General features: G+C 47.3%; 1 protein-coding gene across 1 annotated transcript in view; it reads right to left on the reverse strand.

Moving 5' to 3' along the window:
* The window catches only part of Rad54b (RAD54 homolog B), an 83,780-nt gene that overhangs the window by 5,560 nt on the left and 51,736 nt on the right, over nucleotides 1–26,484 (reverse strand). Inside the window, exons 7-12 of the mRNA XM_021159883.2 lie at nucleotides 24,827–25,052; nucleotides 22,958–23,165; nucleotides 19,845–19,984; nucleotides 18,671–18,961; nucleotides 1,457–1,632; nucleotides 338–599 (exon numbers count right to left, since the gene is read on the reverse strand). Of these exons, the coding sequence (XP_021015542.1) occupies nucleotides 338–599; nucleotides 1,457–1,632; nucleotides 18,671–18,961; nucleotides 19,845–19,984; nucleotides 22,958–23,165; nucleotides 24,827–25,052 (1,303 nt within the window). The remainder of the gene's footprint in view (nucleotides 1–337; nucleotides 600–1,456; nucleotides 1,633–18,670; nucleotides 18,962–19,844; nucleotides 19,985–22,957; nucleotides 23,166–24,826; nucleotides 25,053–26,484) is intronic.

Raw genomic sequence — 26,484 nt, forward strand, 5'->3', positions numbered from 1 at the left:
GTTTCCTAACGAAATTAATGTTGTAGTCTTACTGCAACCTACACGAATCAATCATAGCTCCACAACTGTCATCCCCAGTGGTCCCGAACACCCTGCAAGTTAGCTGTACAGTGTGACCTGAAGCTTGGGTTTGAATTCTCACACTGGAAGGAGAACAAATCTCTCCACATGTAGAAAACATAGGCTACTAACATCCATACGGGAGATGCTGTGAAGATTAAACAGACGGTGAGTGGAAAGCACGCGGCAGAGCGCTGGGTACAAAACCAGAGCCCAACACAACTATTAACACATCATCACAGCTGTGTTTCTGGACGTTCATAATAAATAGTCCTACCTGGATATCAGTAGCTGGGTTCCAGTCGATATCATAGAGAATTAAGTGAGATCCTCCAATGAGATTAAGTCCCACACCACCAGCTTTTGAACTTAATAAAAAAATAAAATCAGTAGAGTATTTACTATTGAAACCATCAACAATTTGCTGCCTTTGAGAGACTGGTGTTTGGCCATCAAGCCTTGCACAAGCATATCCATGACGCTTACATACTTCTTCTAGAACATTCAAGGTTTGTCTGTAGTTGGATACCAAGATCACTCTGTCAACCAAAAACAAAACGTCACGTCATTACATTGTTTTAAAGCAGCAGCCTGGGTTGTTTTCTATGTGAAGGACAACAGTAACACTGATGTCACAGACAATGCAGCAGTGGCAGCACTGACCAACTAACCACAGGGACTCCTCCCTCCTCCTCTGAAGTCCTTATCTAAACTTCCAGTGTTACGATGCTAGAACAAAGACCTTTGCCTCCCTCATCTCTGATGTCACCCTAAAAAAGAGCACAATAAACAAAATACAAAAAAAAAAAAAAAATCAAACTCTATCAAATAAACAAGGGAATGTTTATATGCAAAAGTAAAAGGAGAAAAGTAAGGCAGGGGCTGGTTGCCTTAAAAGAGCAGCAGGAAAAGAAATCGACACAGAATGGGCTCCAGCAGCAATCAACACAGGGTGTTCACACCTCACAGCCTTTTCAGTGTTAATCGTGTGTGTGTGTGTGTGTGTGTGTGTGTGTGTGTACATACACGCATGTTGCGTACAGGTCCCCACAGGGGCCAGAAGAGGATGTCAGATTCCCCTGCAGGGAGAGTTGCAGGCAGCTACCCCGTACGGGTTCTGGAAACCCAACTCAGGTCCTCTGGAAAGCAGTATGTACTGCACCGCAGAGCAATCTCACCAGCCCAAACACCTTAAAATCTCCCTGAGGCTCCTCAGAAGCAAAGACTGTACAGTATCAGTACACAGAAGCCCAGGTCTCACCTCCATGTGACTAGGGGACTTGCAAAAATTGATTCTTTGGAGAAAGTAAAGCTAAGAACCTAAGTCCCTGGAGAGACTGTGGAGGTAGGGTGCAGTGACAGACAGAGCAGAATGGCTACACTCTCACTGGCTTACTTTTCAGTGGGACGAAGTTCATGGATCACTGCCAGGAGCTTGACTAACACCTGTAGTTTTCCTGAATCTTTCTCAGAGAACTGCAGAGGGTTGTAGCCAGCAGGGAACACAGACAGCAAGCCTTGGCATAGATTCCTTTCTTCATTTTCCTCACGACTTGAGCTAAATTCTTTACCCTGTTGAAATATGAGTTAATATTCGTTCACATTTACTGTTTTAATAAGTAAGGAGCAAAACTTACAGGGGATTTACTTCCAAGCCAACTGTGAAGGAAACAGTTTGTAAGTCACAATTACAACTTTCCAAGCAGTACCATGCTCCCTGCACAGTTAATGGGCCTTTCCAAAGCCCTGGCACATCCCTATCAATACCCTCACTCCCTGGCATCTCCATCAATACCCTCACTCCCTGGCATCCCTATCAATACCCTCACTCCCTGGCATCCCTATCAATACCCTCACTCCCTGGCACACCCTATCAATACCTTCACTCCCTGGCACTTCCTATCAATACCCTCACTCCCTGGCATCCCCATCAATACCTTCACTCCCTGGCATCCCTATCAATACCCTCACTCCCTGGAATCTCCATCAATACCCTCACTCCCTGGCATCCCCATCAATACCCTCACTCCCTGGCATCTCCATCAATACCCTCACTCCCTGGCATCCCCATCAATACCCTCATTCCCTGGCATCCCCATCAATACCTTCACTCCCTGGCATCCCCTATCAATACCTTCACTCCCTGGCATCCCTATCAATACCCTCACTCCCTGGCACACCCTATCAATACCTTCACTCCCTGGCACTTCCTATCAATACCCTCACTCCCTGGCATCCCCATCAATACCTTCACTCCCTGGCATCCCTATCAATACCCTCACTCCCTGGCATCTCCATCAATACCCTCACTCCCTGGCATCCCCATCAATACCCTCACTCCCTGGCATCTCCATCAATACCCTCACTCCCTGGCATCCCCATCAATACCCTCATTCCCTGGCATCCCCATCAATACCTTCACTCCCTGGCATCCCCTATCAATACCTTCACTCCCTGGCATCCCCATCAATACCCTCACTCCCTGGCATCCCTATCAATACCCTCACTCCCTGGCATCCCTATCAATACCCTCACTCCCTGGCATCCCTATCAATACCCTCACTCCCTGGCATCCCTATCAATACCTTCACTCCCTGGCATCCCTATCAATACCCTCACTCCCTGGCATCCCTATCAATACCCTCACTCCCTGGCATCCCCATCAATACCCTCACTCCCTGGCATCCCCATCAATACCTTCACTCCCTGGCACTTCCCTATCAATACCCTCACTCCCTGGCATCCCTATCAAAACCCTCACTCCCTGGCATCCCTATCAATACCCTCACTCCCTGGCATCCCTATCAATACCCTCACTCCCTGGCATCCCCATCAATACCCTCACTCCCTGGCATCCCTATCAATACCCTCACTCCCTGGCATCCCTATCAATACCTTCACTCCCTGGCATCCCTATCAATACCCTCACTCCCTGGCATCCCTATCAATACCCTCACTCCCTGGCATCCCCATCAATACCCTCACTCCCTGGCATCCCTATCAATACCCTCATTCCCTGGCATCCCTATCAATACCCTCACTCCCTGGCATCCCCATCAATACCCTCACTCCCTGGCATCCCCATCAATACCTTCACTCCCTGGCATCCCTATCAATACCCTCACTCCCTGGCATCCCCATCAATACCTTCACTCCCTGGCATCCCTATCAATACCCTCACTCCCTGGCATCCCCATCAATACCTTCACTCCCTGGCACTCCCTATCAATACCCTCACTCCCTGGCATCCCCATCAATACCCTCACTCCCTGGCATCCCTATCAATACCCTCACTCCCTGGCATCCCTATCAATACCCTCACTCCCTGGCATCCCCATCAATACCCTCACTCCCTGGCATCCCTATCAATACCCTCACTCCCTGGCATCCCTATCAATACCCTCACTCCCTGGCATCCCTATCAATACCCTCACTCCCTGGCATCCCCATCAATACCCTCACTCCCTGGCATCCCTATCAATACCCTCACTCCCTGTCACTCCCTATAAATACCCTCATTCCCTGGCATCCCCATCAATACCTTCACTCCCTGGCATCCCCATCAATACCCTCACTCCCTGGCATCCCTATCAATACCCTCACTCCCTGGCATCCCCATCAATACCCTCACTCCCTGGCATCCCTATCAATAACCTCACTCCCTGGCATCCCCATCAATACCCTCACTCCCTGGCATCCCTATCAATACCCTCACTCCCTGGCATCCCTATCAATACCCTCACTCCCTGGCATCCCTATCAATACCCTCACTCCCTGGCATCCCTATCAATACCCTCACTCCCTGGCATCCCCATCAATACCCTCACTCCCTGGCATCCCTATCAATACCCTCACTCCCTGTCACTCCCTATCAATACCCTCATTCCCTGGCATCCCTATCAATACCCTCACTCCCTGGCATCCCTATCAATACCCTCACTCCCTGGCACTCCCTATCAATACCCTCACTCCCTGGCATCCCTATCAATACCCTCACTCCCTGGCATCCCTATCAATACCCTCATTCCCTGGCATCCCTATCAATACCCTCACTCCCTGGCATCCCCATCAATACCCTCATTCCCTGGCATCCCCATCAATACCTTCACTCCCTGGCATCCCTATCAATACCCTCACTCCCTGGCACTCCCTATCAATACCCTCACTCCCTGGCATCCCTATCAATACCCTCACTCCCTGGCATCCCTATCAATACCCTCACTCCCTGGCATCCCCATCAATACCCTCATTCCCTGGCATCCCCATCAATACCTTCACTCCCTGGCATCCCTATCAATACCTTCACTCCCTGTCACTCCCTATCAATACCCTCACTCCCTGGCATCCCTATCAATACCCTCACTCCCTGGCATCCCTATCAATACCTTCACTCCCTGGCACTTCCTATCAATACCCTCACTCCCTGGCATCCCCATCAATACCTTCACTCCCTGGCATCCCTATCAATACCCTCACTCCCTGGCATCTCCATCAATACCCTCATTCCCTGGCATCCCTATCAATACCCTCACTCCCTGGCATCCCCATCAATACCCTCACTCCCTGGCATCCCCATCAATACCTTCACTCCCTGGCATCCCTATCAATACCCTCACTCCCTGGCATCCCCATCAATACCTTCACTCCCTGGCATCCCTATCAATACCCTCACTCCCTGGCATCCCCATCAATACCTTCACTCCCTGGCACTCCCTATCAATACCCTCACTCCCTGGCATCCCCATCAATACCCTCACTCCCTGGCATCCCTATCAATACCCTCACTCCCTGGCATCCCTATCAATACCCTCACTCCCTGGCATCCCCATCAATACCCTCACTCCCTGGCATCCCTATCAATACCCTCACTCCCTGGCATCCCTATCAATACCCTCACTCCCTGGCATCCCTATCAATACCCTCACTCCCTGGCATCCCCATCAATACCCTCACTCCCTGGCATCCCTATCAATACCCTCACTCCCTGTCACTCCCTATAAATACCCTCATTCCCTGGCATCCCCATCAATACCTTCACTCCCTGGCATCCCCATCAATACCCTCACTCCCTGGCATCCCTATCAATACCCTCACTCCCTGGCACTCCCTATCAATACCCTCACTCCCTGGCATCCCTATCAATACCCTCACTCCCTGGCATCCCCATCAATACCCTCACTCCCTGGCATCCCTATCAATAACCTCACTCCCTGGCATCCCCATCAATACCCTCACTCCCTGGCATCCCTATCAATACCCTCACTCCCTGGCATCCCTATCAATACCCTCACTCCCTGGCATCCCTATCAATACCCTCACTCCCTGGCATCCCTATCAATACCCTCACTCCCTGGCATCCCCATCAATACCCTCACTCCCTGGCATCCCTATCAATACCCTCACTCCCTGTCACTCCCTATCAATACCCTCATTCCCTGGCATCCCTATCAATACCCTCACTCCCTGGCATCCCTATCAATACCCTCACTCCCTGGCACTCCCTATCAATACCCTCACTCCCTGGCATCCCTATCAATACCCTCACTCCCTGGCATCCCTATCAATACCCTCATTCCCTGGCATCCCTATCAATACCCTCACTCCCTGGCATCCCCATCAATACCCTCATTCCCTGGCATCCCCATCAATACCTTCACTCCCTGGCATCCCTATCAATACCCTCACTCCCTGGCACTCCCTATCAATACCCTCACTCCCTGGCATCCCTATCAATACCCTCACTCCCTGGCATCCCTATCAATACCCTCACTCCCTGGCATCCCCATCAATACCCTCATTCCCTGGCATCCCCATCAATACCTTCACTCCCTGGCATCCCTATCAATACCTTCACTCCCTGTCACTCCCTATCAATACCCTCACTCCCTGGCATCCCTATCAATACCCTCACTCCCTGGCATCCCTATCAATACCCTCACTCCCTGGCACACCCTATCAATACCTTCACTCCCTGGCACTTCCTATCAATACCCTCACTCCCTGGCATCTCCATCAATACCCTCACTCCCTGGCATCTCCATCAATACCCTCACTCCCTGGCATCCCCATCAATACCCTCATTCCCTGTCATCCCCATCAATATGCTCACTCCCTGGCATCCCTATCAATACCCTCACTCCCTGGCATCCCTATCAATACCCTCACTCCCTGGCACTCCCTATCAATACCCTCACTCCCTGGCATCCCTATCAATACCCTCACTCCCTGGCATCCCTATCAATACCCTCACTCCCTGGCATCCCCATCAATACCCTCATTCCCTGGCATCCCCATCAATACCTTCACTCCCTGGCATCCCTATCAATACCTTCACTCCCTGTCACTCCCTATCAATACCCTCACTCCCTGGCATCCCTATCAATACCCTCACTCCCTGGCATCCCTATTAATACCCTCACTCCCTGGCACACCCTATCAATACCTTCACTCCCTGGCACTTCCTATCAATACCCTCACTCCCTGGCATCTCCATCAATACCCTCACTCCCTGGCATCCCCATCAATACCCTCATTCCCTGTCATCCCCATCAATACGCTCACTCCCTGGCATCCCTATCAATACCCTCACTCCCTGGCATCCCTATCAATACCCTCACTCCCTGGAATCCCTATCAATACCCTCACTCCCTGGCATCCCCATCAATACCTCACTCCCTGGCATCCCTATCAATACCCTCACTCCCTGGCATCCCTATCAATACCCTCACTCCCTGGCATCCCCATCAATACCCTCACTCCCTGGCATCCCTATCAATACCCTCACTCCCTGGCATCCCCATCAATACCCTCACTCCCTGGCATCCCTATCAATACCCTCACTCCCTGGCATCCCTATCAATACCCTCACTCCATGTCACTCCCTATCAATACCCTCACTCCCTGTCACTCCCTATCAATACCCTCTCTCCCTGGCATCCCCATCAATACCTTCACTCCCTGGCATCCCCATCAATACCTTCACTCCCTGGCACTTCCCTATCAATACCCTCACTCCCTGGCATCCCTATCAATACCTTCACTCCCTGGCACTCCCTATCAATACCCTCACTCCCTGGCATCTCCATCAATACCCTCACTCCCTGGCATCCCTATCATTATCCTCACTCCCTGGCACTTCCCTATCAATACCTTCACTCCCTGTCATCCCCATCAATACCCTCACTCCCTGTCACTCCCTATCAATAACCTCACTCCCTGTCACTCCCTATCAATAACCTCACTCCCTGGCATCCCCATCAATACCCTCACTCCCTGGCATCCCCATCAATACCCTCACTCCCTGGCATCCCTATCAATACCCACACTCCCTGTCACTCCCTATCAATACCCTCACTCCCTGGCATCCCTATCAATACCCTCACTCCCTGGCATCCCTATCAATACCCTCACTCCCTGGCATCCCCATCAATACCTTCACTCCCTGGCATCCCTATCAATACCCTCACTCCCTGGCATCCCCATCAATACCTTCACTCCCTGGCACTTCCCTATCAATACCCTCACTCCCTGGCATCCCTATCAAAACCCTCACTCCCTGGCATCCCTATCAATACCTTCACTCCCTGGCACTCCCTATCAATACCCTCACTCCCTGGCATCTCCATCAATACCCTCACTCCCTGGCATCCCTATCAATATCCTCACTCCCTGGCACTTCCCTATCAATACCTTCACTCCCTGTCATCCCCATCAATACCCTCACTCCCTGTCACTCCCTATCAATAACCTCACTCCCTGTCACTCCCTATCAATAACCTCACTCCCTGGCATCCCCATCAATACCCTCACTCCCTGGCATCCCCATCAATACCCTCACTCCCTGGCATCCCCATCAATACCTTCACTTCTGGCACTCCCTATCAATACCTTCACTCCCTGGCATCCCCATCAATACCCTCACTCCCTGGCATCCCTATCAATACCCTCACTCCCTGTCACTCCCTATCAATACCCTCACTCCCTGGCATCCCTATCAATACCCTCACTCCCTGGCATCCCCATCAATACCCTCACTCCCTGGCACTCCCTATCAATACCCTCACTCCCTGGCATCCCCATCAATACCCTCACTCCCTGGCATCCCCATCAATACCTTCACTCCTTGGCATCCCCATCAATACCCTCACTCCCTGGCATCCCCATCAATACCCTCACTCCCTGTCACTTCCCTATCAATACTCTCACTCCCTGGCATCCCCATCAATACCCTCACTCCGTGGCATCCCCATCAATACCCTCACTCCCTGGCACTTCCTATCAATACCCTCACTCCCTGGCATCCCCATCAATACCTTCACTCCTTGGCATCCCCATCAATACCCTCACTCCCTGGCATCCCCATCAATACCTTCACTCCCTGGCATCCCCATCAATACCCTCACTCCCTGGCATCCCCATCAATACCCTCACTCCCTGGCACTTCCTATCAATACCCTCACTCCCTGGCATCCCCATCAATACCTTCACTCCCTGGCATCCCCATCAATACCCTCACTCCCTGGCATCCCCATCAATACCCTCACTCCCTGGCATCCCCATCAATACCTTCACTCCTTGGCATCCCCATCAATACCCTCACTCCCTGGCATTCCCATCAATACCCTCACTCCCTGGCATCCCCATCAATACCCTCACTCCCTGGCATCCCCATCAATACCCTCACTCCCTGGCATCCCCATCAATACCTTCACTCCTTGGCATCCCCATCAATACCCTCACTCCCTGGCATCCCCATCAATACCCTCACTCCCTGGCATCCCTATCAATACCCTCACTCCCTGGCATCCCTATCAATACCTTCACTCCCTGGCATCCCTATCAATACCCTCACTCCCTGGCATCCCTATCAATACCCTCACTCCCTGGCATCCCCATCAATACCCTCACTCCCTGGCATCCCTATCAATACCCTCATTCCCTGGCATCCCTATCAATACCCTCACTCCCTGGCATCCCCATCAATACCCTCACTCCCTGGCATCCCCATCAATACCTTCACTCCCTGGCATCCCTATCAATACCCTCACTCCCTGGCATCCCCATCAATACCTTCACTCCCTGGCATCCCTATCAATACCCTCACTCCCTGGCATCCCCATCAATACCTTCACTCCCTGGCACTCCCTATCAATACCCTCACTCCCTGGCATCCCCATCAATACCCTCACTCCCTGGCATCCCTATCAATACCCTCACTCCCTGGCATCCCTATCAATACCCTCACTCCCTGGCATCCCCATCAATACGCTCACTCCCTGGCATCCCTATCAATACCCTCACTCCCTGGCATCCCTATCAATACCCTCACTCCCTGGCATCCCTATCAATACCCTCACTCCCTGGCATCCCCATCAATACCCTCACTCCCTGGCATCCCTATCAATACCCTCACTCCCTGTCACTCCCTATCAATACCCTCATTCCCTGGCATCCCCATCAATACCTTCACTCCCTGGCATCCCCATCAATACCCTCACTCCCTGGCATCCCTATCAATATCCTCACTCCCTGGCACTTCCCTATCAATACCTTCACTCCCTGTCATCCCCATCAATACCCTCACTCCCTGTCACTCCCTATCAATAACCTCACTCCCTGTCACTCCCTATCAATAACCTCACTCCCTGGCATCCCCATCAATACCCTCACTCCCTGGCATCCCCATCAATACCCTCACTCCCTGGCATCCCCATCAATACCTTCACTCCCTGGCACTCCCTATCAATACCTTCACTCCCTGGCATCCCCATCAATACCCTCACTCCCTGGCATCCCTATCAATACCCTCACTCCCTGTCACTCCCTATCAATACCCTCACTCCCTGGCATCCCTATCAATACCCTCACTCCCTGGCATCCCCATCAATACCCTCACTCCCTGGCACTCCCTATCAATACCCTCACTCCCTGGCATCCCCATCAATACCCTCACTCCCTGGCATCCCCATCAATACCTTCACTCCTTGGCATCCCCATCAATACCCTCACTCCCTGGCATCCCCATCAATACCCTCACTCCCTGTCACTTCCCTATCAATACTCTCACTCCCTGGCATCCCCATCAATACCCTCACTCCCTGGCATCCCCATCAATACCCTCACTCCCTGGCACTTCCTATCAATACCCTCACTCCCTGGCATCCCCATCAATACCTTCACTCCTTGGCATCCCCATCAATACCCTCACTCCCTGGCATCCCCATCAATACCTTCACTCCCTGGCATCCCCATCAATACCCTCACTCCCTGGCATCCCCATCAATACCCTCACTCCCTGGCACTTCCTATCAATACCCTCACTCCCTGGCATCCAGATCAATACCTTCACTCCCTGGCATCCCCATCAATACCCTCACTCCCTGGCATCCCCATCAATACCCTCACTCCCTGGCATCCCCATCAATACCTTCACTCCTTGGCATCCCCATCAATACCCTCACTCCCTGGCATTCCCATCAATACCCTCACTCCCTGGCATCCCCATCAATACCCTCACTCCCTGGCATCCCCATCAATACCCTCACTCCCTGGCATCCCCATCAATACCTTCACTCCTTGGCATCCCCATCAATACCCTCACTCCCTGGCATCCCCATCAATACCCTCACTCCCTGGCATCCCTATCAATACCCTCACTCCCTGGCATCCCTATCAATACCTTCACTCCCTGGCATCCCTTTCAATACCCTCACTCCCTGGCATCCCTATCAATACCCTCACTCCCTGGCATCCCCATCAATACCCTCACTCCCTGGCATCCCTATCAATACCCTCATTCCCTGGCATCCCTATCAATACCCTCACTCCCTGGCATCCCCATCAATACCCTCACTCCCTGGCATCCCCATCAATACCTTCACTCCCTGGCATCCCTATCAATACCCTCACTCCCTGGCATCCCCTTCAATACCTTCACTCCCTGGCATCCCTATCAATACCCTCACTCCCTGGCATCCCCATCAATACCTTCACTCCCTGGCACTCCCTATCAATACCCTCACTCCCTGGCATCCCCATCAATACCCTCACTCCCTGGCATCCCTATCAATACCCTCACTCCCTGGGATCCCTATCAATACCCTCACTCCCTGGCATCCCCATCAATACGCTCACTCCCTGGCATCCCTATCAATACCCTCACTCCCTGGCATCCCTATCAATACCCTCACTCCCTGGCATCCCTATCAATACCCTCACTCCCTGGCATCCCCATCAATACCCTCACTCCCTGGCATCCCTATCAATACCCTCACTCCTTGTCACTCCCTATCAATACCCTCATTCCCTGGCATCCCCATCAATACCTTCACTCCCTGGCATCCCCATCAATACCCTCACTCCCTGGCATCCCTATCAATACCCTCACTCCCTGGCACTCCCTATCAATACCCTCACTCCCTGGCATCCCTATCAATACCCTCACTCCCTGGCATCCCCATCAATACCCTCACTCCCTGGCATCCCTATCAATAACCTCACTCCCTGGCATCCCCATCAATACCCTCACTCCCTGGCATCCCTATCAATACCCTCACTCCCTGGCATCCCTATCAATACCCTCACTCCCTGGCATCCCTATCAATACCCTCACTCCCTGGCATCCCCATCAATACCCTCACTCCCTGGCATCCCTATCAATACCCTCACTCCCTGTCACTCCCTATCAATACCCTCATTCCCTGGCATCCCTATCAATACCCTCACTCCCTGGCATCCCTATCAATACCCTCACTCCCTGGCACTCCCTATCAATACCCTCACTCCCTGGCATCCCTATCAATACCCTCACTCCCTGGCATCCCTATCAATACCCTCATTCCCTGGCATCCCTATCAATACCCTCACTCCCTGGCATCCCCATCAATACCCTCATTCCCTGGCATCCCCATCAATACCTTCACTCCCTGGCATCCCTATCAATACCTTCACTCCCTGTCACTCCCTATCAATACCCTCACTCCCTGGCATCCCTATCAATACCCTCACTCCCTGGCATCCCTATCAATACCCTCACTCCCTGGCACACCCTATCAATACCTTCACTCCCTGGCACTTCCTATCAATACCCTCACTCCCTGGCATCTCCATCAATACCCTCACTCCCTGGCATCCCCATCAATACCCTCATTCCCTGTCATCCCCATCAATACGCTCACTCCCTGGCATCCCTATCAATACCCTCACTCCCTGGCATCCCTATCAATACCCTCACTCCCTGGAATCCCTATCAATACTCTCACTCCCTGGCATCCCCATCAATACCTCACTCCCTGGCATCCCTATCAATACCCTCACTCCCTGGCATCCCTATCAATACCCTCACTCCCTGGCATCCCCATCAATACCCTCACTCCCTGGCATCCCTATCAATACCCTCACTCCCTGGCATCCCCATCAATACCCTCACTCCCTGGCATCCCTATCAATACCCTCACTCCCTGGCATCCCTATCAATACCCTCACTCCATGTCACTCCCTATCAATACCCTCACTCCCTGTCACTCCCTATCAATACCCTCTCTCCCTGGCATCCCCATCAATACCTTCACTCCCTGGCATCCCCATCAATACCTTCACTCCCTGGCACTTCCCTATCAATACCCTCACTCCCTGGCATCCCTATCAATACCTTCACTCCCTGGCACTCCCTATCAATACCCTCACTCCCTGGCATCTCCATCAATACCCTCACTCCCTGGCATCCCTATCATTATCCTCACTCCCTGGCACTTCCCTATCAATACCTTCACTCCCTGTCATCCCCATCAATACCCTCACTCCCTGTCACTCCCTGTCTTAGTTAGGGTTTTACTGCTGTGAACAGACACCATGACCAAGGCAAGTCTTATAAAAAACAATATTTAATTGGGGCTGGCTTACAGATTCAGAGGTTCAGTCCATTATCATCAAGGTGGGAGCATGGCAGTATCCAGGCAGGCATGGTGCAGGAGGAGCTGAGAGTTCTATGTCTTCATCCAAAGGCTACTAGTGGAAGACTGACATCCAGGCAACTAGGGTGAGGGTCTTATACCCATACCCACAGTGACACACCCATTCCAACCAGGTCACACCTATTCCAACAAGGCCACACCTTCAGATGATGCCACTCCATGGTCCAAGGATATACAAACCATCACATTCCACTCCCTGGTCCCCATAGACTTGTTCAAAAACATGAGTCTATGGGGGCCATATTTAAACATAGCATAATGCAAAATGCATTTAGTCCAACTTTCAAAGTCCTCATAGTCTATAGCAGTCGCAACAATGTTAAAAGTCCAAAGTTCAAGGTCTCTTCTGAGATTCATTCAACTTAATTAACTGTAATCCTCAAAGCAAGGTAGGAAACCAGCTGGGCAAACGCCAAACTCTGCATCTCCATGGCTGATGTCAAAGCGGTATTTCTCCTGGGCTGGTTCTACTCCCTGTTAGCAGCTTTCCTCAGCATGTATCCCATGGCTCTGGCATCATTAACATCTTTGAATCTCCTAGAACACAAGATTTTTGCTCCATTTCACTTCCTTGTACTCCTTTAATACTTGAACCATATATTTCATATTTTTCCTTTCTAAGCTTGCTATTCTTGTTTAAACTTCTCTTCATAAGACTTAACCAGAGAACAAAGTCTCTGCTGGGCTTTTTTGAAACTTCTTTTGTCAATGCAATTAATCCAAGTCTCTTCACCTTAGCCTCAGGCAAACTTTTTAGACAAGGGCAAAAAGTAGCCACATTCTTCACCAAAATACCACAAAACCAGTCTTTACGCCACATTCTGAAATTCTCCTTTGAAATCTTTGGGGCCAGGTCAACACAGTTCAAATCACTCCCAGCAACTAAGTCTTCCATATTCCTACTAGGATGACCCATTAAGCCCCATTTAAAGCATGCCATTGCTTTCCAAATACAAAGTCCCCAAATCCAAGTTCTTTCAAATGAAAACATGGTCAGGCCTATCACAGCAATACCCCACTCCCAGTACCAACTTCTGTCTTAGTTAGGGTTTTACTGCTGTGAACAGACACCATGACCAAGGCAAGTCTTATAAAAAACAATATTTAATTGGGGCTGGCTTACAGATTCAGAGGTTCAGTCCATTATCATCAAGGTGGGAGCATGGCAGTATCCAGGCAGGCATGGTGCAGGAGGAGCTGAGAGTTCTATGTCTTCATCCAAAGGCTACTAGTGGAAGACTGACATCCAGGCAACTAGGGTGAGGGTCTTATACCCATACCCACAGTGACACACCCATTCCAACCAGGTCACACCTATTCCAACAAGGCCACACCTTCAGATGATGCCACTCCATGGTCCAAGGATATACAAACCATCACACTCCCTATCAATAACCTCACTCCCTGTCACTCCCTATCAATAACCTCACTCCCTGGCATCCCCATCAATACCCTCACTCCCTGGCATCCCCATCAATACCCTCACTCCCTGGCATCCCTATCAATACCCTCACTCCCTGTCACTCCCTATCAATACCCTCACTCCCTGGCATCCCTATCAATACCCTCACTCCCTGGCATCCCTATCAATACCCTCACTCCCTGGCATCCCCATCAATACCTTCACTCCCTGGCATCCCTATCAATACCCTCACTCCCTGGCATCCCCATCAATACCTTCACTCCCTGGCACTTCCCTATCAATACCCTCACTCCCTGGCATCCCTATCAAAACCCTCACTCCCTGGCATCCCTATCAATACCTTCACTCCCTGGCACTCCCTATCAATACCCTCACTCCCTGGCATCTCCATCAATACCCTCACTCCCTGGCATCCCTATCAATATCCTCACTCCCTGGCACTTCCCTATCAATACCTTCACTCCCTGTCATCCCCATCAATACCCTCACTCCCTGTCACTCCCTATCAATAACCTCACTCCCTGTCACTCCCTATCAATAACCTCACTCCCTGGCATCCCCATCAATACCCTCACTCCCTGGCATCCCCATCAATACCCTCACTCCCTGGCATCCCCATCAATACCTTCACTCCCTGGCACTCCCTATCAATACCTTCACTCCCTGGCATCCCCATCAATACCCTCACTCCCTGGCATCCCTATCAATACCCTCACTCCCTGTCACTCCCTATCAATACCCTCACTCCCTGGCATCCCTATCAATACCCTCACTCCCTGGCATCCCCATCAATACCCTCACTCCCTGGCACTCCCTATCAATACCCTCACTCCCTGGCATCCCCATCAATACCCTCACTCCCTGGCATCCCCATCAATACCTTCACTCCTTGGCATCCCCATCAATACCCTCACTCCCTGGCATCCCCATCAATACCCTCACTCCCTGTCACTTCCCTATCAATACTCTCACTCCCTGGCATCCCCATCAATACCCTCACTCCCTGGCATCCCCATCAATACCCTCACTCCCTGGCACTTCCTATCAATACCCTCACTCCCTGGCATCCCCATCAATACCTTCACTCCTTGGCATCCCCATCAATACCCTCACTCCCTGGCATCCCCATCAATACCCTCACTCCCTGGCATCCCCATCAATACCCTCACTCCCTGGCATCCCCATCAATACCCTCACTCCCTGGCACTTCCTATCAATACCCTCACTCCCTGGCATCCCCATCAATACCTTCACTCCCTGGCATCCCCATCAATACCCTCACTCCCTGGCATCCCCATCAATACCCTCACTCCCTGGCATCCCCATCAATACCTTCACTCCTTGGCATCCCCATCAATACCCTCAACTCCCTGGCATCCCCATCAATACCCTCACTCCCTGGCATCCCCATCAATACCCTCACTCCCTGGCATCCCCATCAATACCCTCACTCCCTGGCACTTCCTATCAATACCCTCACTCCCTGGCATCCCCATCAATACTCTCTCTCCTTTTCACTGTCTCCTCTCCTACTACTTTTTCTCTTGATTTGTAAGTGGCTCATTACATTTCCCAGATGACAAACCAAAACTAGACAAGTTTCCTGAGTCATAAGTCATATCAGTTTCTTCATAAGAAGTAATGATGTCATCAAAAGGCTAATACAGAAATCTTATAACATAGTTTGCTTATATAACTAGAATTTGTGGTGGAGAGATATGCTAGATATTGAACCCAGGGTCCCCATTTTAACTCCAATTACTTTAATTCCAAAATGATTATAGGTACCTCTGAAATTCTTTCTTTAAAATGCCTAGTTGACATTGAAATAGATGAATTTAGAGTGACCCTGATGACAACCCCTGTTCGGGTTAAATGGTCAGGACTGGCGAGTCTCTCTACTCTTCCAAGTTTACCAGAATTCTCTCCTTTTCTGGAACTTTGTTAATCTACACCACTGCCTGCCTGAAAGGCTTCTTCCTTTTCTGCTGTTATCTCAGTTCTATAAAGAACTGAGGGCCTGATGCAAAAATCATCGGCTTATTCAGAGTCCTTTCCTCTTTCAGAGTCTCACCCTAGAGACCAGGCTGGCCTGGAACTCTCTATGAAGTCTAAACTGGCCTTGAACTCAGAGATCACCTGTCTCTGCTTCTTGAGTGCTGAAATTAAAGGCATGAGTCAACACTACTGGACAGGTTTGTTTTGGGCTGGTTTTTATGCACACTATATTCACCTTTGACCTTATTTACCTGGGCAGCTAACGACATTTTAAACTCCCCTCATATTCCTTCTTTAGTGGTACTGGACAAACCTTTCTGGGTACATATTTAATTGTAATTTGGCTTTCAACAAGGAAAAAACAATACCTAGGTAAAGTCACTTGATTAAATATCTGTAGAACTTCATGCCCAAAGGGTTGAATTGTTACCACTGTATATAGAATCTGTTTCTTTAAAAGTTGCTTAATAAATTGTTATAATCCAGCTTTCTGTAGTTACACAAGCTCACTCCTATAATAAACTAAGTAAACAGGATCCACTCTAGGATAAACTTGGAGAACTTTGTTCCAACACTCTATTATAATTAATGATCTCATACATAAGTTAGCACCCACAGCTTTTGTTTGGGAAGGTTATTTGTGAACATATTTTGGTTTTACTGTCTAAATAATTGAATAAAAGTTTTCCATGATGAGCGAGGAAATATCATTAATGGTCACTGTGCAATTTCTTTAACTAGGCATGGAAGAATTACTAGGTTCTTCCCATCATTTCTTGTTAAACAACAGTGTCCTTGTTAGCTCTGCATTCCAGATAGGACAACCAATGCTTACAGACACAGCTTAAGTACAAACCTTGCCAAAAGTTAAAGCATTAGACCTGGGAACTGCGCACACCTACAATCCTAGCTGCTGGCAAGTCAGGCAAGTAGAGTCGGAACCCAGGGTCAGGCTCAGCTGCATATGGACATCACAGCCAACCTGAGCTGCAGGAGACGCTCTCAGAAGAACAACAGGTCCAATTTAAGGAGCTGATACCAGTTCTAATCTCAAAAATTCTTACCATGCTGCAGACTGCCTTATGATCATTAGATATGCAAACAGCTGACTCAACTATGTCATCATTCAAATTCACACCTATAGACAGAATATAATTTGGGAAATGTTCAAGAAAAAGGCTACACATAAATATCTCTGAATCCCTATTTTCTTTGTTGGTTTGTTTGTCGTCCCACCCCGCCACCCTCACCCCCCGCCTTTCTGAGTTTCTCAGTTTGGCCCAGGCTGTCTTGGAACTTATTCTATAGACCAGGCTGGCCTAAAATTCAGAGTCTTGCCTGCCTCTGCCTCTGCCTCTGCCTCTGCCTCTGCCTCTGCCTCTGCCTCTGCCTCTGCCTCTGCCTCTGCCTCTACCTCTGCCTCTGCCTCTGCCTCTACCTCCCGAGTGTTGAGATTAAAGGCGTGTACCACAAAACTAGGAACGGAAGCTAAGCACAGTGGAAGGTACTTCTTGTCCTGGTTATTCTGAAGTCTGAAGCAGGGGATTCGTTAAAGAACCCAGTAAGATAATACTATCCTACGAAAAACATCAAGACCCTCTCTTAACAAAAATAGATGACAGTAATAGTACTTATTCCAGATACTTGCATAAAGAATAAATAAAACCAGAAAAGCACTTTAGTTTTGGTATACAGAAAATACTTAATAACTATTAGCTAGTACTATTAATAATATATCAAAATGTGGTTTTGCCAGTTGGAGACTGTATAATGATTTTTATTTTTATTTTTATTTTTGTTTCTGTTCTGCAACAGAATCTTACTCTGTAGCCCAGGCCGACCTCAAGATCAAACCAATTCTCCCTCAGCCTCCCACAGGTTTGTATTACAGGTGTGAGCTCCACACCAGTTGTTAATTTTCTTTTTGTGGGTTTTCTGAATTTTCCAAATTTTCTGCAACAGTCATGTATTAACTTTATAAAAAGAAAAATAAATTATTTTAATGCTCAGTTCTATGTCTGTTAGCATCACAAAAACCAAATGAGTATATTAACATAAACTAGGAAGGGAGAGGCCATGGCAAAGGCTGGTGGTTCTACGACAGAACCACATGGGAGCCACACGGGAGCCACACAGGAGGGCAGCCTCACAAATCCCATGCCAGGGCCCAGCACTCAGGCTTCTGGGCTCCCAAGCCACACGGCCCTCAGCCACTCACCTTCACAGAGCTGAACAAGAGGCAAGGGTGGTTGCACAGCTTCTTTAGGGCCCCTATGCAGATGAGGTGAGCACTATTTTCCAATAGTCCTTGCAGACAGAACCTCACAGACTGAGAACGCAGCAGCTTTCGGTAAAGTTCAATCTGCAATGCTCCTGGTCGGCAAAAGACTACATTCTCTATCTTAGGCGGGAGATATTTATTGATGACTTCCTGAGTTCTTCTAAGGATAAAACGTCCAGTGAGGCGCGTGAGCTCAGTTGCTCTTCTCTCCCCTAACTTTCTCTCTTCCTATAGAGAAAGGAGCAGACTTAAATAATGGTTATGTACAAGAATACCTGTAATCATGATTACAATGAACACTAAACATTATGGAATTATAAAGCATCATTAATTATTTCTATCAGATTTTAGGGGGAGAAAGTGGTGGCTTCTGAGACAAAGTCTCAGATTTTAGACTGCTTGTCCCACATGCAAGAAGCCCAAGGTTTGATCTACTTAGCACCTAATAAAACTGTGTCGTTGGCACACATCTGTATTCCCTGCACTGAGGCTAGGGATGGATCAGTTCAAAGTCAGCCTGAGCTATAGGAGACTATTTCCAAAACAAACTTTTTTGGTGGGGGAGGATTGTTTGTTTGGTGTGGGATGTGGGGTGCATGAGATAGGATCTTACTATTATGCAGCTCTGGCTATTGTCGTAGTCTCTATGCAGACCAGGCTTGCAGGGTGCTGGCCTTGAGCCTGCAGTGTGTGGGTGTGTGTACGCATGTGTGTTAAATACCATCATACTTTGCAGCAATCTGCAAACCTCTAGGATGCTTTCCTTACACTTTTAATCATGTCCTCTTTAGAGATATATAGAATGGTATATCTTAGATTTAATAATATACAGTATACTGGGGCTGGAGAGATGGCTCAGCGGTTGAGAGCACTGACTGTTCTTCCGAAGGTCCTGAGTTCAAATCCCAGCAACCACATGGTGGCTCACAACCATCTGTAACGAGATCTGGCGCCCTCTTCTGGAGTGTCTAAAGACAGCTACAGTGTTCTTACATATAATAAATAAATCTTAAAAAAATAATAATAATATACAGTATATAAATGAATACCAAAATTGTATTCTTCCAGACATACTGCTCTTTAAAAAAATAATCATTAAAGTAGGTTATACCTCAGAAGAAGAAGGCTCTCTTGACATAATGATGGGTTCTTCATATATTTTCCTGTAAGACGACAGAGACCCTAATATTCCTGGATTAACAAAATCAACTAATGCAAAAAACTCTTGCAAATCATTCTGAACTGGGGTACCTACGGAGAGATAACAGTGATGAGAGGCTGAACTGAATTAGTCTTATAATCAATCACAAGTCTCTGTAGAAATTTGTCTCTTCTTTCTGAGAGCATAAATACAAGCAAATAACCTGCAACTAAATAGCAACAGCCAAACCAAAGCTTAAAATAGAGATCACGTAAAGTTCTGCTTCTGGTTTCAGCAAGGTGGCTGAGGGCAGGGCTCTGGGTCTGGCTGCACACGTTCTGAACCCACTCCTCCCCTGAGTAGCCCTGAACTAGGTATTTACACCAGTTCATCACCTGTGAGCCAGGGCTGTGACAGTAGCTCCTTTGTCCTGAGCTTCTACTCCTGACAACCACAAGGAAAGTGTTGTGTAAGCCACAGACCAAAAAAAAAGCTGGGCATGGTAGCTCACGCCTTTAATCTCAGCACTCGGGAGGCAGAGGCAGGTGGATTTCTGAGTTCGAGGCCAGCCTGGTCTACAGAGTCAGGGCTATACAGAGAAACCCTGTCTCAGAAAAAAGAAAAAAAAAAAAAAAGCCACAGACCATGGCTTTTTATTACAGCAACCCTGACAGACAACATACCTATTAGATATCTAAATCTCATCCTATTTCTAGTCAACACCAATTGAATATTTTCCATGACAATAAGCTAAAATAGAGCAGGAAACAAAATCAAACTTTCTTCTACCACGGATAACTGAGCATGATCACATATGTAACATTGCCCATGTTCATTTGCATACGTGAACTTTCATAGAAGGTGGACCATCACATTCGGAGCAAAAGGCCCTGTAATTATAAAAAACAAGAATTGGTCCAAAGATGTAGGTCATTTACAGAGCTTGCTTAGCAAGGTCCTCTGAATCAACTCAGCAAGGCACACATGAGCACAGAGACTAGAGCAGCGAGCACAGGGCTGACACGGTCCACACCACGTCCTCTGTGTATGGTCTAGCAATGAGCTAAGCATTTTTTATTTATTTATTTTTTTTTATTTTTTTTGGTTTTTCGGGGTTTCTCTGTGTAGACCTAGCTGTCCTGAAACTCACTCTGTAGACCAGGCTGGCCTCGAACTCAGAAATCCACCTGCCTCTGCCTCCCAAGTGCTGGGATTAAAGGCGTGGGCCACCACGCCGGCTTGAGCTTAACTTTTATGGGACTCCTGACTGAGAACGACTGGGTGTCTGACCCCCATGCCTGTTCTTAGGGCTGCCCTCCTCCTCTTGGATGATGGTCAACTCAGTATGATAGTTTTTGCTTCAGCCTTATTATAGTCTACTTTGCAATGTTTGGTTGCTATCTTGTAGAAGCCTACTCTTTTCTAATGAGAGACAGAAAGGGAGTGGATTGGGAAGAGATGGAGAGGGGAAAGGAACTTGGAGAAGTAGAGGGAGGAAAAATTATAATCCTATTATAAAAAATCTATTGTCAATTAAGAAAAGATTAAAATAAATCCTAGGTTTAGTCCCTAGAACCACAAAATGATAGATATGGATGGGTCGATTCAGACAATTCTAAAGACACTTAAAAAAACTATATACTTTTTTTTAATTTAAGACATTAGTTAGGGCTAGTTTTTATCAAAGTTACATCTCTAGGAGCACGTGATAAGAACAGGAAAGCAAGAATGGTCTCAAGACTGACAAAGCAAGGACACAGAGGAGAGTGGCAGTACCCTGTGAAGCTAGTTACCAACAGAATATTCCTTCTAAATGACATTCCAGAATCAACGTTCTATGGATGAAATCAAACTTAATGTGGACTGCCTGCCGCCTCGGCAGGAAGGCACTGCACACCCTCACTGAGGATGTGACTCGTCCTCCTGTCCCTGGGAAGGGCAGTTATCTGATGTCCACGTGAGGGAAGAGCTTTTTACTCCGTGACTGCAGCTCTTTTCAAAGCCTTTCTTCTATGCTCATCTCAGTTGCCCTCCTCTCTAGAGCTAATCCTTTCTGTTTTATAGCTGCAATACTGGCCTCACACTAAATGGGGAGGAGAAATATCATATATTAAAGCCAAACTCAGTCATTTTCCCATTGTTCCTCCAGCCTAATGGCTCTCAAGATCCAAGGTTGGTCGTGAAGTTGGAAGAATCCATTCAGTTCCTCAAATAGCCAAAGACATGGAAATTCTACTTCCCATTTCTCCAACTTCCTGTTTCCTTTAAACACAGAATTTTCTAGGTAGTAAACACCAGCTTCTCTACTATTCAAATTTTATGTTATTATTACATAAAAACATTGATTGGCTATCTGCTAAACATTGGGCATCAACGTATATATGATATTTGATGCCAATTCTTTTCATCTTTAATTGATTAAATTTAAAATAAATAAACAAACAAACAAGCAGGCCCAGAGAGATGGCTCAGCAGGGAAAAGGGCTATGGCCAAGCCTCACAACCTGAGCTCCATCCCTGGAACCCACACGGTGGAAAAACAGAACAGACCCTGTAAGTTGTCCTCTGACCTCCAAAGCATGTGCATACCCACACATGTACACACAAAACAGAAATAAATAATTTTTAAAAAATTTTTAAACCAAGGCTGGGTGTATAAGACAGAAATATCTACCACATGACTGAATTAGACTTACACAGATCAAGTCCTCTGGCCCTCATGACAAGTCCATAACATGATGCCATTACATCTCTGTTTCACAGACAAGGAAATGGAGGAACCAAGGAGTTAAACTACTTTCCCAAGTTCCGTGCTTCACCGGCAGACTGAGAAACCAAGCACACCCAGTCCCACCCTGTCAACCTCATGCTTTACTGCGATACCATTTCATTTATTCCTCAAAGGCAGAATCAGGGCTGCAGAAAAGTGCACAGGGATTGGAAGATTCCTAATCAATGAACACAGGAATTCATATGAATTCCCCAACATCACCACTTCTGTTTATGTCAAGCATCAGATTACAAACTGCAAAAGGTTCATTAAGCAAAAGTTCCATCCCGTCTTCCCCAGAGTGACTACGAACCAGTGAGAATTACTCTCTTCTCACAGGAGAGGCTAGAAAGGGCCGTCGTTGTCTTGATACTACTGTTCTTCAAACGGTGCCCCTCATCACAGATCAGAAGGCCAAATGGTATAGTCTTAATTTGATCTAGGGAACGAAGTAACATCTCATAACTGATGATAAGAACTGAATGAAATGTAGAATTGATAAACTCCTCGACTTTATGGTCCTAAAGAGAGAAATATAATATTTAATAAACCATAAACAGAAACTATATACTCAAATCGAAGCAACGGATTTTGCCCACCAGTAACCAACTATCAGATTCATTGACCCCTCCTGTCTTGGTCCTGTTGGGCTGCATTAAGAGGGCTTGAACAGCCATGGCTTCTCACTGGGATGGGAAGCCTAAGACCGACCATCAGTGAAGGTGGTCCCAGCCACAGACTCAGGCATGGCCATTTTGTTCTTTTCCTTCCTTCTGAGTTCTCCTGGGTTTCTCTCCCCTACAACTGCATTAGATCCCAGGAACAAGGGCCCCGACTGACAAATATCTTCAGTCAAAAGACAAACTTACACACCCACACCCAGGAACAGAACCTCCTCAGCATCATCAATGCCCCCAAGGAGCTGACCCTAACATAATGGTCTCAGGTAATGCCAACCAGACCACAGCCAAACCAGGAAGACCTAGACTGTTAGCATAAAAAGCCTTCCCCTTCTCCCTGGTTTCACAGGGAAGTATGGCTCTCATAATGGACAGGGGAAGATCTGATCTCTCTTCCTTTAGTACCAGCATACTGATGTCATCATAGGGCTCCATCCTTATGATTTTATCTAACCCTAACCACCTTCCAATGTCCTATCTCATAAGACACTGCAAGCTCCTGAGTGACTCCCAATGGTTGACTTCTGATATTTTTACTTGAAAATGGCACAGAGGGATAGATAAAGCCATTCTGTTTTCTCAGTATTCAGTAAAACAAATAAAATATTCAACATCCTATTATAAAATAGATTTTTGTAAGGTGACACAATGTTAGCAGCCAATCTCTGCTGAGCCCCCTCCTGGACACTGACTGTGAACAGCCTCACTATGGCATCTTAGCTGGGAAGTGCTGTCTACTGAGTCTACAACAAAGGGGTACCCGTATTGTCGCCAGCCACTCCACGCCTCCTGCCTATGAACCTCCTTGTTCACAAGAGTTATAAAGAGACTCCCTCTTCTGCCTCTTGGACTTGGATTCTCTTCAGAGACACTGCCATGCTGCCTTTCTGTGCTGGGACTGAACTCGCCTCAGAGTCATTCTGTTGCCTCTGTCTCCCTAAGTCATTAACAGCACTTCTAGTAAACTCCTTAGTCCCCAGTAATTCAACTCAGTGTCCTCTCCAATCACCTGCCCACATACAAAACCTAACTGAGTTTTCCAAGGTACAAGCTAATATAACTGTTTTAAGCACATTTAAGGTAAACTAGGCTAAACTATAATTTACAAAATATTACATGAGTTCATAACACATGTACGTACGTAGGTTCGTATGTATGTATTTATGTAACAGGCTAAAGTTATACAGTCTCATTATATAGCTGAGGTTGGCCTCAAATTCTGGATCCTCCTGCCTGTGTTTCCAACTCATTATAGTACATTGTCACACTACAAGAAAACGAACACTTGCACACTGAGAGCCAGCACCTTAACATATGACTCTGAAGAATCAAAGGTAATCAATCATCCTGTAACAACTCAAAATCAAAATGTAGGGCAAAGCTCCATTTCTATGCAAGGGGCTTGTGGGATCCCATACACTCAAAAAGCTAAGAACTATACTAAGTGAAAAGGCTTGATATTGCAAGAATGTTTAGGACTTAAATCTTTAAAAATCCCTTACCTGATCAACGGTGAATATCTTGATCCTTTCACTTCCCAGCCATTTTTGAAATTCTTTCCTCCAATTATTCACCAGGCTTCCAGGGGTAACAATGAGTGTCTTCTTTATTACTGGCTTGCCGCCATAGGGCCCCTGACACTGTAGGGTCCAGATGAGCGAGATACACTGCAACGTTTTCCCTAAGCCCATTTCATCAGCAAGAATAGCGCCACATTTGCCAACTGCTCTGTTAGAAGTAATTATAGTTTAGTGAATCACAATGGGAAAATATTTCATGCCCTGATATCATCAAGAACAGGAAACTGGTAATAATGACCCCACAGACTAGTTTAGAGTTTCATCTAGCTGATAATAACCTGGCAATTTTGAGTCTTTGACGATTATAAGCATTAAATATTGTGAACTAATGAATCTGAAGTTAAAGACCTGATATAAAACCTCTATTGCTGTCATCTAGATATAGTTGAATACTAGAAATGAATTACAATTTTGAATCTACATTGGGATAATTAAACTATAGCTATGTCTCTCATAACTAACATTTTGAACACTTATCAATTTTAGTAGATCAAAACAATTCAAATTACACTGAAACTTTAGTCAGCAAGACCTGAGCTAAAATTATTTAAAATAAACATATTATACAATCAAAATTTATCACTCTCTGACAGACAATGGAGTCCTCAATAAAAATAGCTTAGAAAATGTCTGATGTTCTACAATAATACAACTTAAAATGAAGTCATTAAGAATATTTTCAAAATCATACATTTTGTACTGCTTTATATTTTTAAGCTCTTTGATAGCTACATGATATTTAAAAGTTACAATGTCCAATGAAATTAAGGATATTAGCAAAACATAGATATAGTTTGTTAGCTTAACTGAATTTCTCTATTAGAAATCAGAACTGATAAGTAGAGTTTGGGGAGATGGTTTCAGCAGCAGCACAGATAAAAACCTAAGTTCAATCTCACAGCCCACATAAAAAGCCAGGCACGGTGGACTCGCAGGGCTCCGTGGCCAGCCAGTCTGCCACATGAGCACGTTTGCGTCACTAAGAGACCATAACTCCAAAACAACAACAAACAAAACACCAAGACAGAAACGACACAGGAACTTGACTCCCGGTGTCCATGTGCTAGGTACACGGTGCATGCATACACACAGGAACACACATGAGGGAGATGAACAACTCATCAGTCAGTAACATGACTTCAGATTGCTCACACCAAAAAATGGTGCTTTCCAAACACATACACTTTTGTAGCCATGTGTCTTTGTGAGTAAGAAGCATAAACTGGCACGGGTAAGTTTAGAACTAGATCTTTTGTTGAAGCCTATAAAACGTGAAAGTGAAGATCAGATGAGAGACTTGGTGAGGTCAAAATATTGTGTGCAAAGCCCTGGGCTCAAAACACAGCATGAAAAAGTGTGTGTGTGTGTGTGTGTGTGTGTGTGTGTGTGTGTGTGTGTGGTACCTCTTGGAAGTCAAATGGTTTAGAGAAAAGAAGCTCCAACTGAAAGCTGACCACCCCGACATTGTATCTAACAGCGCCTCTTACTATACAACTGGGAAAGTAAATCTCTCTATTCCTATTATTGTTCATAAAATAAAACTGGTATTTTTTCTACCTAACTTACAGCTTTTGGGAGGA

This window comes from Mus caroli, unplaced genomic scaffold (genome assembly GCF_978045245.1).
Source record: "Mus caroli unplaced genomic scaffold, Mus_caroli_1 scaffold_6, whole genome shotgun sequence".
Taxonomy (NCBI): Eukaryota; Metazoa; Chordata; class Mammalia; order Rodentia; family Muridae; genus Mus; species Mus caroli.